General features: G+C 51.6%; 2 protein-coding genes across 8 annotated transcripts in view; one reads left to right on the top strand and one right to left on the bottom strand.

The window, feature by feature from the left end:
• The window catches only part of Carm1 (coactivator associated arginine methyltransferase 1), a 43,413-nt gene extending 26,031 nt beyond the window's left edge, over window positions 1-17,382 (top strand). Inside the window, exons 4-16 of one of the 5 annotated variants that reach the window (XM_052188891.1) lie at window positions 290-394; window positions 4,098-4,208; window positions 5,080-5,257; window positions 7,647-7,737; window positions 7,965-8,046; window positions 11,028-11,113; window positions 11,298-11,387; window positions 11,741-11,878; window positions 11,963-12,052; window positions 12,124-12,236; window positions 12,330-12,407; window positions 12,679-12,747; window positions 12,877-14,313. In XM_052188891.1, the coding sequence (XP_052044851.1) occupies window positions 290-394; window positions 4,098-4,208; window positions 5,080-5,257; window positions 7,647-7,737; window positions 7,965-8,046; window positions 11,028-11,113; window positions 11,298-11,387; window positions 11,741-11,878; window positions 11,963-12,052; window positions 12,124-12,236; window positions 12,330-12,407; window positions 12,679-12,747; window positions 12,877-13,016 (1,371 nt within the window). In that variant the 3' untranslated portion in view covers window positions 13,017-14,313. Of the gene's footprint in view, window positions 1-289; window positions 395-4,097; window positions 4,209-5,079; window positions 5,258-7,646; window positions 7,738-7,964; window positions 8,047-11,027; window positions 11,114-11,297; window positions 11,388-11,740; window positions 11,879-11,962; window positions 12,053-12,123; window positions 12,237-12,329; window positions 12,408-12,678; window positions 14,314-15,769; window positions 16,273-17,257 lie in introns of those variants that run through there. The other 4 variants (XM_052188894.1, XM_052188893.1, XM_052188892.1 and 1 more) reach the window with 4 other exon arrangements.
• Window positions 9,910-17,508, bottom strand: Yipf2 (Yip1 domain family member 2). 3 transcript variants are annotated; one of them, XM_052188897.1, is made up of 9 exons: window positions 17,417-17,477; window positions 16,935-17,092; window positions 16,781-16,861; window positions 16,267-16,354; window positions 15,186-15,302; window positions 14,934-15,100; window positions 14,669-14,851; window positions 14,464-14,583; window positions 9,910-11,467 (listed from the first exon to the last, which is right to left on the bottom strand). In XM_052188897.1, the coding sequence occupies exons 1-8, from the start codon at window positions 17,445-17,447 to the stop codon at window positions 14,476-14,478; spliced, it is 933 nt and encodes a 310-aa protein (XP_052044857.1). In that variant the 5' UTR covers window positions 17,448-17,477; the 3' UTR covers window positions 9,910-11,467; window positions 14,464-14,475. The 3 variants fall into 3 exon arrangements, with proteins under 3 accessions (XP_052044857.1, XP_052044855.1, XP_052044856.1); XM_052188896.1 differs by lacking the exon at window positions 9,910-11,467 and adding an exon at window positions 14,270-14,391; XM_052188895.1 differs by lacking the exons at window positions 9,910-11,467; window positions 14,464-14,583 and adding an exon at window positions 13,511-14,408 and having other exon boundaries at window positions 17,417-17,508.
• Between the last annotated feature and the right edge of the window lie 290 nt (window positions 17,509-17,798).

Raw genomic sequence — 17,798 nt, 5'->3', positions numbered from 1 at the left:
CACCCGTGACAACACTTGTGATCTCTTGGGTAGCCTCCAAGTCCAGGTGGCATCTAGCTGTGTCCTTCAACCATGATGATAGTGAAAGTGTCCCTCTTGGGGACTGTTCCTCAGGTCCCTGCTCCCACTTCGGGAGCAGCTGGCTTTTTGTCAGTTGGGTAGAGGCTGGCAGAGGGTACATGACCTCCCGAGGGAGGCTTATGCTGTCAGGTCCTCCCTCCGTCTTAGGGCAGCCAGGCCTGTGGCAGTCTGTCACGTGTCGTGTGCTATTGCTGTGTCTCTGTTCCAGTTCTATGGCTACCTGTCCCAGCAGCAGAACATGATGCAGGACTATGTGCGGACAGGCACCTACCAGCGTGCAATCCTGCAGAACCACACTGACTTCAAGGACAAGGTGGGCCTCGGAACAGAGGCTGCAGGGTGCAGGGTGGGGAGGGTGGGGTGGGGAAGGGCCTTCTCCCTCCCACTTCCCTTACCTCCTTCGTATCTGTTGTTCTGAGCCAGCCTCTTCTTTCTTTGGGGGGTGGGGTGGGGAGGGTCATGACAGGGTTTTTCTGTGTAGTTCTGGCTGTCCTCAAACTCACAGAGATCTGCCTGCCTCTGCCTCCTGAGACCTGGATACTCTGTAGACCAGGCTGGCCTCGAACTCAGAATTCCACCTGCCTCTGCCTCCCAGAGTGCTGGGATTACAGGCGTGCGCCAGCACAGCCCTGCTCTTCCACTTTCTTTTAGTTACAGTTATGTTGCTTCTTCCCCTTCATACAGAGAATACTTTTGCTCTTTCTAACATGACTTTGGTCATACTGTTTTCTGCCTTGGCTATATTGCAGCATACTGGACAACTATAGGCTTTACATCGAAGCTAACTCTAATCTCAGCACTCAGGAGATGTTGCTAAGGTCACCAACTATAAAATTGGGAGCGCTTACCTAGCAAGAAGACTGACTTACATTGTAGCACTGCAGAAAAAATAAGACAGCTTTAGATAAGGAGGTTGCTCTAATATTGGGTACAGCAGCGTGCACCTTTGATCTAGGCAAGCATATCTCTAAATTGGGAATCAAGCTCTACAGTGAATCCCTTTCTCAAGAAAAGGGAGGGGAAAAGCTGAAAATAAGGGAGCCACACCCCTCTCGTAGTCAGATGGCAGCTTTGAGGAGCAGGTGAACTCTGCAGGAGGAGTGGAACTCAGCCTGCTCTCAGCCATTTCAGTTCCCATTGCATCTACCTAAAGCAAGAGCGGAGAGCCCACGGATGGGGTCTTCAACGCATAAAGCTCTGCCCTCAACTTTAAATGTCACGGGCCAGCCAGCCCCAGCTGCCTTTCCCAAGTCTTCTGCCAGATGACCGAGTTGGGGTGCCCCCAAGCAGCTCACAGGGGTTCAGAGGAACATGCTTGCCAGCTGCTCACAGAAGACTCCACAGATGGGAGGAAGACTCTGGGAACAGTACCAGAGGGGAGCGGCCTCACCGCTTCCTGGAGCTCAGAGCTCCTGTCCTGCCCCGTCTGTCTGAGCTCAGACCCAGGCCTTCTGCCACCGTTGTCCATGGTGTGCTTCATAGGTTTGGTGACAAGATCCAGCAGACCTGGCCACACGCTCTTGGCCTTTGTAGCACCCTCTTATATACACAAGGTTGGGTAGGCCCTTCTCAGTGGCTTCTGTGTGTGTGGCAGGGGAATGGGAGGAGGGTGGGGGGTGTTGTAATACAATGCCCTATTGTGTTGTCCAGTGCATTTAAACTTAGTCTTCCTACCTTACCCCCAATACTACCTACTCCCCATCCTTTACTGCCACTCAGCCCAGGTTGGTGGTTCACTTGAGAGACTGACGTAGGAGGTAGTTAGGACAAGGCCATCCTAGACTATGTGAGACTCAAGGACGGAAGGGACATCTTTAGGGTCCTTTTAATTTTTTTTTTCTTTCTTATGATGTGGAGGGTAAATTAAGACAGGGTTGTCTGAGATGTCCTAGGCTTGCCTTGAACTCACTATTTCCATTTGCCAAGTGTTTGCCTTACAGACATTGAGCACCATGTCCCTCTGTGTTCCACACAGCACACAGATCCCTTCTCATCCTGTGGCTTTGTTTACCCTTTTGCAGCAATTGGGAGCTGTGTGTGTGTGTGGGGGGGCAGGTGTAAAAGATTTATTTTGTGTGTATGAGTACACTGTAGCTGTCTTCAGACACACCAGAAGAGGGCACCAGACCCCATTACAGATGGTTGTGAGCCACCATGTGGTTGCTGGGAATTGAACTCAGGACCTCTGGAAAAGCAGTCAGTGCTATTAACCACTGAGCCATCTCTCCAGTCTGGGAGTTTGTTTTTGTTCTGCTCTTTGTGATCTCAGGCTCTCCTTTAACTCACAGTCCTCCAGTGTGAGTCCACTCAGCACTGACAGCACGGGTATGTGCCTCTCTTCCCAGCTTCCGGTCAGCATGTGTGTGTGTGTGGGGCAGCTGTGGGGTCCTCTCTGGATTTACCTCATCCAGGCTTTAGTTAGGCTTTACTCAGGGCCTCTAGGCCCTAGAGGAGTTATCTGTGGAACACTCTCACAGGCCTCCTGGCCACATTCGCTCAGCCACTACTGCTTCCTTCTTGGTCTGATCCCAGGCAGGGTGTGGGGCCTCAAAGCATGTGCTCTTTTCCTGACATGTTAGCTCTCCCAGGGATGGGGCTGTTTCCACGTTTAAGGTTTCTAGTCTGAGAAGACCTAAGGTCGTGGCAGCAGTGCTGCCTCTACGCCAGCCACCACAGCCAGGCCATCTCTTCCTAGGCAGCCCACACATACCACCCGCAACCATGTGTCTCTGTTCTTTTGGGGACGGGGGTTGGGGTTTTTTGTTTTTTGGTGTTCTTTTTTTTTTTTTTTTTTTTTTTTGATTTTTTTTTTTTTTTTTTTTTTTGATTTTTTTTTCCCCCGAGACAGGGTTTCTCTGTGTAGCCCTGGCTGTCCTGGAACTCACTCTGTAGACCAGGCTGGCCTTGAACTCCGCCTGCCTCTGCCTCCCAGAGTGCTGGGATTACAGGCGTGCACCACCACTGCCTGGCTGTGTGTCTTTGTTCTGCTCTGGTGGAAGGAACTCCACACATCCAGAACATAAAGCATTCTGCCAAACTCCTGCCCCATCTCGGTTGGCCCTCAGATTTGGGCCATTCACCTGCCCCAGCCGAGGCTGCCGTGGGGGATGGCGTTAGCATGAGCACAGGACACAGTGCCTGCAGAAGCCTCTACCGCACATTCTCTTAAAGCCTGTGCCCCAAGTGTTCCACCCCCTTCAGGATATAGGCTTGGGACTGAGCAGAAAACCTATTCTTCCTATGGGCTTCTTGTCCATGGTGACCCCAAGCCTGTAAGAGGCAGCTCCTGAGAAGGAGGACCTACCTGGCTATCATGCCTTGGTCAGCTTTGTGTCTCAGTTTCTCAGCAGGTGGGCGGGCAAGGACGGTGGGGTCTGGTCTGCCCGCACTCCCAGGCTCTCAGGTCTCCGTGCTTCCCACATCAGCCACATTTCTCACTATGCTAATCCAAGCTGGTGTTGAATTCATGGTTCTCCTGCCCCAGGCTCTCAGTACTGGGTTATCAGGATCTACCATTGTACAGTAATGCTTTTTGTGTTGTTTTCTTATTTTTTTCTTTTTGTTGTAATTATTAGCTTTAATTTTTTTCAAAGTACATGTATTTATTTGAGAGTGTGTGTGTAGAGATGAGAAGACAGCTGAGGAAAATTGGTTCTTTCCTCCTGCCATGTGGGTCTCAGAGTTTGGAGCCCAGGTCATTGGCAGCAAGTGCATCTACCCATTTCAGATTTATTTTTATGTACTTATTTCATTATGTGTATGAGTGCTTGTGTGTGTACCATGTGCATTCGGTCCCTGGAAGGACAGAAGAGAGCATCACATCTTCTGGCACTGCAGTTATAGATGCTTGTGAGCTGAGAGAGTACCAGGAAGTGGAACTGGGTCCTCTGCAATAGTAACCATCTCTCCAGCCCTCTGAAAGTACTTTTTTGTTGATACATAGTAGTTCTGCTGTTGCTTATTGTCTGTGAGGATAGTGTGGTGGTTGGCTCATCTGTAGCCTTATATATCCTCAGATTGTTCTAGACGTGGGCTGTGGCTCTGGGATCCTGTCATTTTTTGCTGCTCAAGCAGGAGCCAGGAAAATCTATGCCGTGGAAGCCAGCACCATGGCTCAGCATGCAGAGGTCAGTGTCCTGCTGGGGTCTGCGCCCTTCTCATCTGTGCCCATCAGAGCCCCCAGGAAACCTGGGGCATCACTGCTGCTCTTTGTCTCTAGAATCTAGTGGTCACAGTGGGGTGGGGCTGGGGGTGGGCATTAAGACTGTGGTAGCAAATCAACAGTGACAGAGTGGCACCAGAACAGCCCTTGGTGGGATTCTGGGTCATCCACCTAATGTGTCCCGAGAGTTAGCACCACACACCCTGCGGAGGTTGACCACAGGAGTTTTTTTGTCATTTTGCTACTCCCCCTTCCTCTTTTTCTTTTTCATGGAAAACTCCATTTTCAAGTTCAGAATTGAAAAGCTGCAGAGGAATGGACACTGCTTTCTTATCCCTAGCTCTCTACTACTCAGGTTCTTTACCAGACAGAGTCTCCAGGACCGGCCTACAGTTCTGTGGATCCATGCATGAGCTTGGCTCCCCCTCCCACAGCAGACATCTCATACAGCACACTCCCAGCTTGCCCTTGGGTGTTTTCTGGAGCTATGCATGCCACTGCTGCTCCTCACAGAGCTTCAGTGCTAGTCCAGTCTCTTCTGCGACTCTCCTTCTTGTAATATGTCAGCCCCTTGGACACATGTCGCTTCTACTAGGCCCATTATATGTGAAAGGCAGGTTGCCAGAACTAGGCTCCAGCTCCAGGGGAAAGCACTTCCCCAGCAGAAGGGACACTGGTGCCTGAGAGGTGGGCCTTGGGAGCTCTTCCCCCATAGTTAGGATGGCCACAAATACGGCAGCTCACACCAGGTGTGAGCAGAGCCCATTGGGTGAGCTGAGGGGCTGTGGAAGACCTGTGCCAAGCAAGCACAGGGAGCCTTTTCCCTCCTTCTACAGGTCCTGGTGAAGAGTAACAATCTGACGGACCGCATCGTGGTCATCCCCGGCAAAGTAGAGGAGGTCTCACTGCCTGAGCAAGTGGACATTATCATCTCAGAGCCCATGGGCTACATGCTCTTCAACGAACGTATGCTTGAGAGCTACCTCCATGCCAAAAAGTACCTGAAACCCAGTGGTGAGTGTCCCATGCTCAGGAGCATTGAACAATGGAACTAAGACTTTCAGCCAGAGCCATTGGCCCCTGGGGCAAGACCCCACTGCTATCAGCAGCCCATAGGAGGCTTTGTGTCCTGGTTATCCATCAGTGATCTCTCCACAGAAAATTAGGGGTGTTCCCTGCTTCCTAACCCAACCCTACCTGTTGGCTATGGCTTCTACAGCCCCAGACACCTGAGTCCACTCACCTCACCAGGCAGTGACAAGCCCACCTTAGGCCCACAGGAAGCATCTGGCACCTCCTGTGTATGCTTGCTGCAGAGCTGCTTCTGTAGGAGAGAAGTGGGAATCTAAAGACGGGCTGGAACTCAGACCTGTCACTGGTGCTATCCCAAGTGTTAATCCCCACACTGGAATCCTTGTCTATGGCAGTGTGGCAAGCCTGCTTCCCTAAGAGTTAGGAAGTGGGCAGGTGGAGGTGTGTACAAACCTAATGCTGTGTGTACATCTGTGTGTGGTGTACAGAGGTGTATGCTATGGATGCGTAGTATGCTTGTGTGAAGGCATTCTTGAATGAGGGTTTGTGGATGGTGAGGGTCTATGGGTAGTCTAGGTGTATGCTTGTGCATATTTGAGGGTGTGGGTTGTGTGATGTTTACAGGTGTTTAAGGCTATGTGTGTTTACATGATAACAGTCTGGGGTGGTATGTATGTGTGAAGATATGGGATCTCAGGGTAAATGGACAGGAGTGTACTGAAGGTGTGGTATGTATGTGTATGTATGTTTATGTATATGTATGGATGGTACACCCCTGTGTGTAGGTGTATGTATGTGTATCAAGGCATGTGGGTATGTGTCTTGTCATTTCCCTGTCCATGTTTCTGGCTAACCTGTCCATACCTCTGGTTGTGTGCCTGCACAAGTGGCATGTTTGCACCTACCAGTCCATATCGGGATCTGCACCCATTTTTCTGATGAGGTCTGGAATGTGTGTGTCACTCTTTTCCGGTTACGGGTGTGTATGTGTATGTGGCACCTCGGGGACCCTGCTCTAGCAGTAGCTTCAGGTAGAGCGGTGGTGCTGGCAGTCTTAGTCAATGAATGGCTCCCATGACGTCTCTGCCTTGGAGCTAACATCGACTCAATAGCTAGGAGGTGGCCAAAATTCTCTATTTGTGTAAGTGTATGACTCCAGGCTGCCCAGCAACTGCCTTGGGTCTTCTTTTTCTCCCCTCTGGCCCTATGGTGGCGAAGTCTTGAGGTGGCTTTCAAGCCCTCAGAAGGCCCCGTGAGGATTAAAGGTAGCATTGTGGCACATAGGAGCCAGAAGTAGGTTCCTTACGTGCTGTCCCATCTACTTCTGACATCCTATTGGCCACATGTGAGCATTCTAATCTAATGTGAATTGTGAGGACCTCAGAACTATTCCAACTCCCTGAACTGCTGGGAGGGAGCCATCAATAGGCTGTTTCCATCCTATGAAGCTGCAGCCTCCTCATGTCTGCCTTTTGCTGCTGCCATGTTAGTCCTATTTTCTTGCTCATAAATCTCACAGGAGGACCCTCTACTTCCATTTCAGTTACTTGCTAAACCTGTTATTTGATCCAGAACCTGGATAACCCTGGCTGCGGTGATGCAGCTAAACTCCCAAACAGCCAAGGGTTTCCTCTCACTCCAAACCAGGCCTGCTGGACACCAATGGGCTCCAGCAGGCTCCTCGCTTCCGAGTGTTAGCACTGGAGCATAGGACCAGGCCCACTTACTTGGGATGGATGAGGGCCAGTGTGATGCAAGCCAATGTACCGATGACCATAGGAACTGGTAGTAGACAACACCCCGAGTGAACTGAGCCAGGTGCCTTGGCTCTAAATAGGGAATTTTGAACTTATATGTGAGTCATGGATGAAAATCAAAAGCACTAACGGAAAAAGCCTCTGACTTATCAGAATTAGGTTGGATATGGTGGCACACACTGAAGATCTCAGTACTAGGAACCTGAGACAGCAAGACCCCATCTCAAAAAGACAAGCAAGCTAGTGCGTACATGCCTACCTATGTATAATTCCAACGCTGGTGGAAGCTGGCCAGATCAGGAGTTGAAGGCCCGCCCGGCTCCGTGGGCTCTTAGCTTCCCTTCTTTGACCACCTCCCCAAGGGTTACATCTGAGAGTCAGAGTCAGAGTCACCAAGGCCCAACCCCACACCACAAAGCAGTAAGCCATCTTGGACTGTATTCTGGCTAGGCTACACTTCACATACTTAAGAAGCCATGGACAAACAATGCTACCCACTGTAGCGTGGGTGGGTGGGTCCATGATTGGAGATCTCAAGGTCCTCTAGAAACTCTACACAGCCTTACAGGATATACTGTCCTGACAATAGCACTCTTCCCTGCCCCCAATTCCAGGAAACATGTTCCCCACCATTGGTGATGTCCACCTCGCACCCTTCACCGATGAACAGCTCTACATGGAGCAGTTCACCAAAGCCAACTTCTGGTGAGCTGCCCTGGGTGTCCTGGCCAGGCTATGGAGCCTGCCTGATTGGGGCTGGACCCAGTCCTCAACCGTCGGGTGGGCCGTCTCTCCTCTTTTTTCTCTTCCCCGCTTCAGTAGTATCTAAAGGACATGGGGTAGGCAAGGGCCAGCTAATAAAGAAAGCAAGTGGCCCCACCTGCCTTTCTTACTGCTGGTGACCTTGCGGGTGCGGTTGGGGATTTCTACAGGTACCAGCCATCCTTCCATGGAGTGGACCTGTCAGCCCTCCGAGGCGCTGCTGTGGATGAGTACTTCCGGCAACCTGTGGTGGTGAGTAGTGTGTACAGGGCACTGCTGCACCAAAGAGATTCAGGCTTCACCATGGTCTCATGCAAGCCTGGAATCTAGAAACCCCTGCTTTTCTCAACCCTCCCTCTGCAGATCACATGTGACAGCAGGCGGCTTTGTAGCAAACACATTTGATTGACTGTTTAGTATCAAGAACAAGAATGTGGTCCTTGTGGTCCACACTTATAACTCCTGCATGCAGGTGGAGGCATGGGATCAGGAGACCCAAGCTGGATGAGGAATGGAGAAATGGCTCAGGAATTACTCAGCACGTACTGCTCTTACGGGAGGACATGATACTGGATCCCAGCACCCACATCATATTGCTCACAACGTCCCACGGGCCTGAGTGCACCTGCACTCAAGTGAACACACACACATACAGAAAAGGGAATTAAGGAGAAAAAACCTGAGGTTTAGAGAGTTGTCTCTGGTTAGAGGCACTGGCTAGTCCTCCAGAAGACACCAGCAGACCTGGGTTTAAAACTGTTGTATTAAGGGGGCTGGAGAGATGGCTCAGCAGGTAAGAGCACCGACTGCTCTTCCAAAGGTCATGAGTTCAAATCCCAGCACCCACATGGTGGCTCACAACCATCCGTAAAGAGATCTGACGCCCTCTTCCGGTGTCTGAAAACAGCTACAGTGTACTTACATATAATAAATAAATCTTTAAAAAAAAAACAAAATTGTCTAGAATAAGAACATCCTGTTGTGTTATTCTTTTTGTCAGTATTCAATAACTTGTCACTAACACATTAACTTGTGTTATTCTTTTTGAACCTTTATATTGTCTTAGTCTCTGCTTTTACCCAGTAATAGTACAAAAATACTTTTCTTCTAGTTATGTTTCTTTCTGTTCTATTGTAAACCTGTTGTGGCCTTACTACTCAAGGAAACAACATTTATACAAGTTTCTGTGATTCGTTTTTTTGTTTGTTTTCCAGAGCAGGTTTTTCTGGGCATCCCTGGCTGTCCTAGAACTCGTTCTGTAGAACAGGCTGGCCTTGAACTCACTTGCCTCAGCCCATGAAAGTCTTACCCATTTGAAGATTATTCAGGCTCCCTGATCCCTTAATGTCTTCCCTTCTGTTTCACTAGTCTAAGAAAACTCTAGTTGTAGTGCAACTTCTGTCTCAGTTTCTTCTAGGATCTAGTGATATGTATGTAGTCAGTCACTTCAGCAAAATAATTCTTTTTTGTCCTTTGGAGACCATCACTTCCCACTGTACACTGCCCTCCAGTTCCCGTTACAGGTGTGTGTCATCACATCTGGGAAATGAATCTCAAACTCTTCCATTTGTCCCCCATTTTAATATTCTCAAGTGCTCAGTCTTCCAGTTCCCTTCTCATCACCGTTTTGTTCTTTAGCTTTTTAAGATTTATTTATTTAATGTATATGAACATCCTGTCGCTAACACACCGGAAGAGGGATCAGATCCCATTACAGATGGTTGTGAGCCACCATGTGGTTGCTTGGGAATTGAATTCATGACCTCTGGAAGAGCAGTTAGTGCTCTTAACCACTGAGACATCTCTCTCTAGTCCTCTCTTCTATTTTTTTTTAGATGATAGTCTCACTTTGACCTGAAACTCATTGTGTAGCCCAGGCTGGCCTTAAACTTCCAATTCACCTCTGCCTCCTATGTGCTGAGAATACAGAAATTTGTCACTGATGTTGAATTCATCTTTTACTTAGGCTTTTAAAATTTTTGTATGTTGCTTGGCAACTTAATGTAACAAGCCTGTATATGCAGCAGGTGCCTTCACCTGTTGAACCAGCTGTGTGGCTCTTTTGCTTTTTAAAACAGGGCCTCACTGTGTGGCCCTATCTGGCTTGGAACTCTCTTTTTCTTTTTTTTTTTTTTTAAAGACTTATTCTATTTATTTTATATATACGAGTACACTGTAGCTGTCTTCAGATACATCAGAAGAGGGCATCAGATCCCATTACAGATGGTTGTAAGCCACCATGTGGTTGCTGGGAATTGAACTCAGGACTTTTGGAAGAGCAGTTAGTGCTCTTAGCCACTGAGCCATCTCTCCGGAACTCACTCTTTAAAGTCAAGGCTGTCTCAAACTCAGAAATGGACATGGCTCTGCTTCCTGGGTGCTGGGATTAAAGGCACTGAGCCATAGGCCAGGCTTCTGGTTTTGTTTTCCAAATGGGATCTTCACATATTGTTAACCTGGCCCACATGATTAGGTGCCACCACTTGCTGAGTAGGTAGGAATTTAGGTGCTGCCACTGTGTTTTGGTGACCATCCTAAGGATGGATGGTAAGGCTCAGCGCAGAGTTCATGTCTCACGTGTATGAGGCCCAGGGTTCAATCTCAACAGTAAAAAATGAAGCACTGCCCTGTCTTGCTGCACACTCCTGGAATCCCAAAACTTAGGACACTGAGGCAGATGACCAAGAGGATGAGGTCCGAGTGAGAAGATGGCTCAGTGGCTAAAGTGCTACGGCTTTACAAACTTGAGGACCTGATCTCACTGACTCCCAGAACCTTTGTTTATGGGTGTTTTGCCTCTACCACTGTTAGGCCTGCAGTCCAAGGTCATAAGAAGGCATCAGTTCCCCTGAAGCTGTGAGCTGCCATGTGGGTGCTGAGATTTGAACCTGGGTCCTCTGGAAGAGAGTAGCTAGTGCTTCTAACTACTGAGCCATCTCTCCAGCACTGCCAGCCTCTTATTTTTCTCTCTGTAATCCTGGCTGGCTTGGAACTCTCTGTACAGACTAGGCTGGCTTCAAACTTGAAGAGATCCACCTGTCTGTCATTACATTTTGAGAAGTGTAGTCTAATTGCTGTCCCTGCTGTTGTGCCTAGCGTGGCTGAGAAGACCGAGCTAGCTTTACCAAGATAGCAGAAGTTAGTGCCATTGCCAGGCCTGGGGGGTGAGGGACGGGCATTGAGGCTTTTGTGGCACGTGCAGCACAAGCTGGGTCATATCTATCATTTTACAGGACACATTTGACATCCGGATCCTGATGGCAAAGTCTGTCAAGTACACAGTGAACTTCTTAGAAGCCAAAGAAGGCGATTTGCACAGGTAGCTTCCTCCACTGAGCAGAGCACCCACGGCCGCTGCCGCCCTTCCCCACCTCCCACTCTCCTCGCCATCGTGTACATCAACTCCCTGGTCACTTGTGGCCACCTGCTGCCCTTCCAACTACCCCTCCAACTCTCCTGTCAGGTGGGGCTTCTACAGCAACCCCATGCCCTTTGCCTTGCAGGATAGAAATTCCATTCAAATTCCACATGCTGCATTCAGGGCTGGTCCATGGCTTGGCCTTCTGGTTCGATGTTGCTTTCATTGGCTCCATGTAAGTATATCGCTGCTGGACTCCGTCCTCCTGTGGCCTCTGGGCTTGGCTATTGTCCTCACTCCTTAGGGTCTTCTCATCTAAACCCCAGGAAGAACCATGGGGAAGGGGTGTGGCTGTCATTTCCTCAGCTGCTACCCTCAGTACCTGTCCCTTAAGTGTGTTTGTCTTAGTACATGGGTGTCAGGGTGAGTAGGGACCTGGTGGCCATGGGTTGGCTTTGCACTAGAGTCCAGCCAGTCTCACCCCTGAGACCCCAGAGGACCATTTAGGGAAGGCCCTTGGGGATGATACCAAGGAATGTGGGGTGGGTGGTGCCAATCCAGTGAAGTGCATCCATCTCTTCTTGACAGAATGACCGTGTGGCTCTCCACAGCCCCAACAGAGCCCCTGACCCACTGGTACCAAGTCCGGTGCCTCTTCCAGTCACCGTTGTTTGCCAAGGCCGGGGACACGCTCTCAGGGACATGTCTGCTTATTGCCAACAAAAGGTGCACCCTGCCACCCATCTAGGGCTGGGTAGGCACAGGGGTCTACCAGCCCAGCTGCCTCACAGTCACCCTCTCTATCCCCAGACAGAGCTATGACATCAGTATTGTGGCACAGGTGGACCAGACAGGATCCAAGTCTAGTAACCTGCTGGATCTAAAGAACCCCTTCTTCAGGTAGTACAGGGCTTTAGTGGGGAGGGCACCAGGAGTGCCACAGCCCTGCCCACAGTTAATCTCTGCCACAGGTACACAGGTACAACCCCATCACCCCCGCCTGGCTCACACTACACATCTCCCTCGGAGAATATGTGGAACACAGGAAGTACCTACAATCTCAGTAGTGGGGTGGCTGTGGCTGGTGAGTCTGAATGTTATTTCCAGACATGGCTGGAGGCCCTTGATGGCAGCCTGGACCCCAAGTCCCCAACCCTGACACCTACTTTGTGTTTAGGAATGCCTACTGCCTATGACCTGAGCAGTGTTATTGCCGGCGGCTCCAGTGTGGGTCACAACAACCTGATTCCCTTAGGTGAGTGTCCTTTGGGATCTATGGCATGGCAGGGGAGGACTGGGATGTGCCAGTGGCCGGTTAAACCAGTGCTTGGTTCTCTGCCACCACTGTCGCTGTCATGGTCACTTCTTCCTCTTCCTGGAGACTCTAGGCCTGTGTGTCTCTGCACCTTCATCTATCACCACTCCTCCTGCCCTTCCCACACCATCCATGAAAAGTGGACTGGGCCGGGCAGGCTGGGGGCGGTGACATCTCCCTCCCTCCCTCTTTCCTCCCTGTCGCTGCGCAGCCAACACAGGGATTGTCAATCACACCCACTCCCGGATGGGCTCCATAATGAGCACGGGCATTGTCCAAGGTAACAGGGTAGCGGGGCCGTGGGCGGGGGGCCTCCCGCCTGGCCTGCGCACACGTTCAAGCTACCAGTGGGGGCCAGGCAGGCTCAGGGGTCATGCTGGCTCCTCAGTGCCCATGACCTGCCCTACAGGCTCCTCAGGTGCCCAGGGAGGCGGCGGTAGCTCGAGTGCCCACTATGCAGTCAACAACCAGTTCACCATGGGTGGCCCTGCCATCTCTATGGCCTCGCCCATGTCCATCCCGACCAACACCATGCACTATGGGAGTTAGGTGCCTCCAGCCGCGACAGCACTGCGCACTGACAGCACCAGGAAACCAAATGAAGTCCAGGCCCAGCACAGCCAGTGGCTGTCCCCTCCTTGTGCTGGAGAAGCGTGAACGCCCGGTCACAGCCTTCTTTGCTATGGGAACTTGGACACTTTTGTACACGATGTCGCCGCTGCCCTCAAGTACCCCCAAGCCCAACCTTTGGTCCCAAGCGCGTGTTGCTGCCATACTTTACATGAGATCCTGTTGGGGCAGCCTTCATCCTGTTCTGTCCTCTCCACTCTGACCTGGCTTTGACATCCGCTGGAAGAGGCAAGTCCTCCCCCACCCCCACAGCTGCACCTGACCAGGCAGGAGGAGGCCAGCAGCTGCCACCACAGACCTGGCAGCACCCACCCCCACAACCCATCCTTGCAACTCCCCTCACTGGGGTGGCAGCACAGCCAGCTGGACCGCTCCTTCAACTACCAGGCCACATGGTCACCATGGGCGTGACATGCTGCTTTTTTTAATTTTATTTTTTTACGAAAAGAACCAGTGTCAACCCACAGACCCTCTGAGAAACCCGGCTGGCCGGGCCAAGCCAGCAGCCCCTGTCCCTAGGCCCTAGGTTCTAGGTGAGGGGTGGCCCTGCCAAGCCTTCAGGGCGGGCACAGCCCCCTCCCACCCAAGGGTTCACCTCAAACTTGAATGTACAAACCACCCAGCTGTTCAAAGGCCTAGCCCCTGCTTTTACTACTGCCCTGTCCTGAGCCCTGAAGGTTCCCTCCAGCAAAAGCTGGAACAGGCAGCCCAGAGTGAGTCACCCTGGGCTACTGGGGCAGACCAGAAACCTCAACGATCTGTCAGACATGGAAGGTGTCCTCTCCTGATAGCTAACATAGGCCTGTGTTCCATTCACATTCATGTTCCACTTACTCCCCTCAAGACAGCATCCCTGGGAAGGGGCCTAGCAGGGACCTCTCCCCAGACAAGAAGAAAAGCAAACAAGGAAGGGTGATTAATAAGCACAGGCAGTTTCCCCTGCTCCCTTGCCCTAGAGTCCCCACCTCAATGGCCACAGCTCAGGCTGGGCTTTTGCCCGCCATAGGTACCCCTTGGCAAAGGCTGGAGCTGCTCCGTGCCACCCTCCTGACCTGTCAGGGAATCAGAGGGCCCTCGGGCAGCTGGGAACCGGGCTCTCCTGTCCATCAGTAATACTCCCTGCTCGGCTGCCCCTCCCCACCTTTATATAAATTCTCTGGATCACCTTTGCATAGAAAATAAAAGTGTTTGCTTTTTAAGAAAAGCCTGCAAAACAGCAGGGTGGTCTCCAGGGTCCCAGAATCCTCCAGTCTTCATCCGGAGGGCAGGACAGGTAGTATCCCTTGAGTTTGGCCTGAAAGAGAAGGACTCCTAGGAATGGTCCCAGGAGGAGAGGACATCCTCAGCCAAGACACTGTTTCCTCACCTGGGGGCCTTCCTACAAGGTCGTCATGGGCTGGACTGAACTGGGCAGCAGAACACTGGGCAGTGTGGCTTGGGGTGCTGGTACCACATGGTCCAGAGGCAGTGGCTGGAAGAAGTACAGCTGAAGAGAGATCTCAGAATGAATGTACAGTTGGGTGGCAGCAAACCCCATTCCACAGCCCTGGTGAGGACCGCCTGGAACCTACCTTACAGCCTAGAGCCAAGAGGGCGTGAAGCAGCACCACAATAGACAATAGTGCCGCAGCCACCAGCCGTGTATCCTCTCGGACAACAGGCCACAGTGTGAACACCAGCCCAGCAGCTGACAAGGTCAGGGCCAGGACTCCAAAGAGCCACTGTAGCCACTGCACTGGGATAAGCCACAGGACCTAGTGGGACAAGTATAGCTGGTGTGGCCATACTGGTGGGCCAAGTAGCTCCCAACAGTCCTCAGGGCCAGGCCAGACTTACCACAGTAGGGATGAAGACAAAGAGTGAGTAGCCATAGACACAGACAGTCTCCAGGAAGGTGTACAGCCCCATGCGCTCCCTCGTGCCCTGGCGCCACCGGAGGAAGCCCCACAGTGCTAGCGGCACTAGCCACGCATAGCAGTAGATGGCGATGCCTGCTATAGTCACTAGGGACACAATATGCTCAGTCACTGCATGCCCTTGAACCCTGGCACTCAGGAGCTCACCCCACCCCACCCCACCCACGCTTACCCTTGTGGAACTGAGGGCTGTAGTGAATGGAGGGGTCCCGTCTCTGTGCAAGCACCAACGTGAGATTGCCAGTAACCGCCAGGACAAAGGCCAGGGTAGCACAGATCCAAAAGGGGCCTGCAGAGGGGGACATAGAGTCCCAGGTACATTCCTCCTGGGAAATGAGCCCATGTCCTAAATCAAGTGTGCTGAGTCCCCCTAGACTCCATTTGACTCTCCAGGTCACTGCTGACAAGTGCCGCACCTGGGCTCATCCGGTCTTTCTGGTAATATCTTCTAAAATGCCTCAAGCACTTAGCTCTTTTCTCTGATAAGATTGTCTATAGGTAGAACAGGCCTGGTGGTTCTCCACTGTGGGCAGAATCTTGTCCAAAGGCCTCATGCTTTCTACCTCTATGTGTCCACTCCCAAGTTGCCCCGGGGCCCTGGATTCACATGCTTACTTTCTGAACTTCAGGTGTATGATCTGGGCCTCTAAAGACACTTGATCTGCACCTGTTATCTGTCCAGCTTTTCCTGTCCACCCACAGCAACTCTGTTGGTGCACTGGGGAGAAAGCTACCTTGGCCTTCTCACTCCTCTAGGTTGTGGGGCATACTCTTCCTCATGGCCTCCATTGTAGTGTCCGTGCCCTGCCTGCTCTTGGTGGCTTCTGGCCTCACTTTCCAGTGCCAAAGGAGATCCTGAAAACACTTCAGTAAGATCCCTTCTCACCGCCTTATGGGACCTGTGTACTCATCCCTGCTCATGACCTCCCGGCTCCTTCCACTGCAGTGACCATGCCACCATGCAGTTCAGTTGTTTGCACCATGGGACCTAGAAGCTCCTCTTGTAAGCCGCTCACCAATGTCAGCATAACTCATTTGCTTACCCTACTCAGGGACCTTCCTGACTTTCCTATACCAGACAGAAGTGCCACTCACCCTGAGTTAGCCAGACCTACCACCTCCTGCTTCCCATCTTGATGTCGCCCTCAACTAAACACAAGCTTTGCTCTTCATGTGTGACTGCCCTGTTTAGGTCCTGGCACAGTCCCATGTTGAGTGAGTGCTCCATTGATTCAAACAAACACCGCATTTACCATATAGGTCGGGACGATTTCTAAGATGGTGCCGCACAAAGTTGTGGCCAGGATGGGGCAGCAGGGAGCCTATGATCCTGTTCAAGACCTGCAGAGCAAAGTCCAGGGTCCAGAATGAGAATCCTGGCGTTCTGAGAGGCATCCACTGTCTTGCCAGCACATCCTACCTGAACATGTCACCACTGTGAAGGTGGATTTCAGGCCTGCCACCTTGCTCTCGGCTTCTTGCAGCCTCTCCTCCCAGTCAAAATAAGGACAGTCCCTAAGTTCTGGATGGTCTTTCTTCTACATCTCCAGGATGTGCCCCCTCAGTGGACCTGGTTTGTTATTAGAGGCTGGCCTGACTGGGAAACATACTGGCTTTAAGACAGACCCATCCACATCTTACTGTAATCTAGCTTTTGCCTTCCAGACCCAACAAACCCATCCCATCCAGATTAAGTCCCCAAGTATAGTGGCTGGACCCCAAGAATTTCCAAGTCCTCACCACCAATGTCTCTGTCTCATGCCTCACCTGGGAGGTGTCCACATCAAAGAAGCTCTGATAGTAGGCAAACGTCCAGAGTCTGGGCTGTGGCTTTTCTTCCTGTAGAAGCTGTAAGACACAGGCTTTCAGAACCTTCCTGCACAGCCAGGGTAAGGACAGAGGCAGCGCCTAGGAGACTCACTGATGTCTTGTCATCCTCTTCCTCCCCTACTTCAGCTCCATAGCCAATGCCTGAACCCATAATCACAGCCACGTGCTCTCGGGAGGTCAGCTCATCACTTTGGCTAGTGGTAGCTGCACCTGGGGTCTCAGCCAGAAGATTTGTGGTGTCCCCGAACGCTACGGAGAGGGAATATGGGCATAGGTGTTTGGAGTCTGAAAATTCCTTTGGCCTGGTGTTTAACTGGGGCTATGGCTCCTCACCGCCCTCCCCTAAGGGCTGAGTTTTTTGAGTTTTGATGCATGGGTAGGTCTGTTCGTTTACTAAGATGGGGTTCAATTTAGGTCCTGTGCAGAGTTGGAGGCTGTGATGTGCTGTTTCAGTTCATGGAAGGAACAGGAGGTGAGAGGAAGATGAACCCGAGGTCTGGGACCCAGCTGCCTGGGGTTCTGTCTAGCCTAGGACAGAGGTAGGAGCTCTGACCACTTCCGGGCTCCACTCACCGTGGAAGGCCAGTTCGTCAGCCGCTGCCATGATTCTTTGGAGGTGTCACCGCATCGCACTCTGTGGACAGAACCGCATCAGTCCCACAGTCCTCCCCAAGATTGATGCTCCGTCTGGACTCCTGCATGGAGCCTAACACAGAGTGGAGATTCAACCCCAAGCCAGGTCCCTGCAGATGCACCCCACCTTCCTCACCTGAGACTACATAGGCTGGCGTGGCTCTTGCTCTGTGCGCGTGCGCGCCGCCCGCCTACCCGTCAGAGTCCACCCTTCTCGACGCAACGGCAACATCCGGCACCAGGTCCGCTTCCTAGTGTCTTCCAGTGGGAAACTACTTCCTGTATCTTGCGCTTGCGCAGGATCTACTCACCGGCCTTTTTC

This window comes from Apodemus sylvaticus, chromosome 7, assembly GCF_947179515.1.
Source record: "Apodemus sylvaticus chromosome 7, mApoSyl1.1, whole genome shotgun sequence".
Taxonomy (NCBI): domain Eukaryota; kingdom Metazoa; phylum Chordata; class Mammalia; order Rodentia; family Muridae; genus Apodemus; species Apodemus sylvaticus.
Note: the sequence above shows the minus strand (reverse complement) of the source record. Positions and strands in the feature narration are given on the sequence as shown.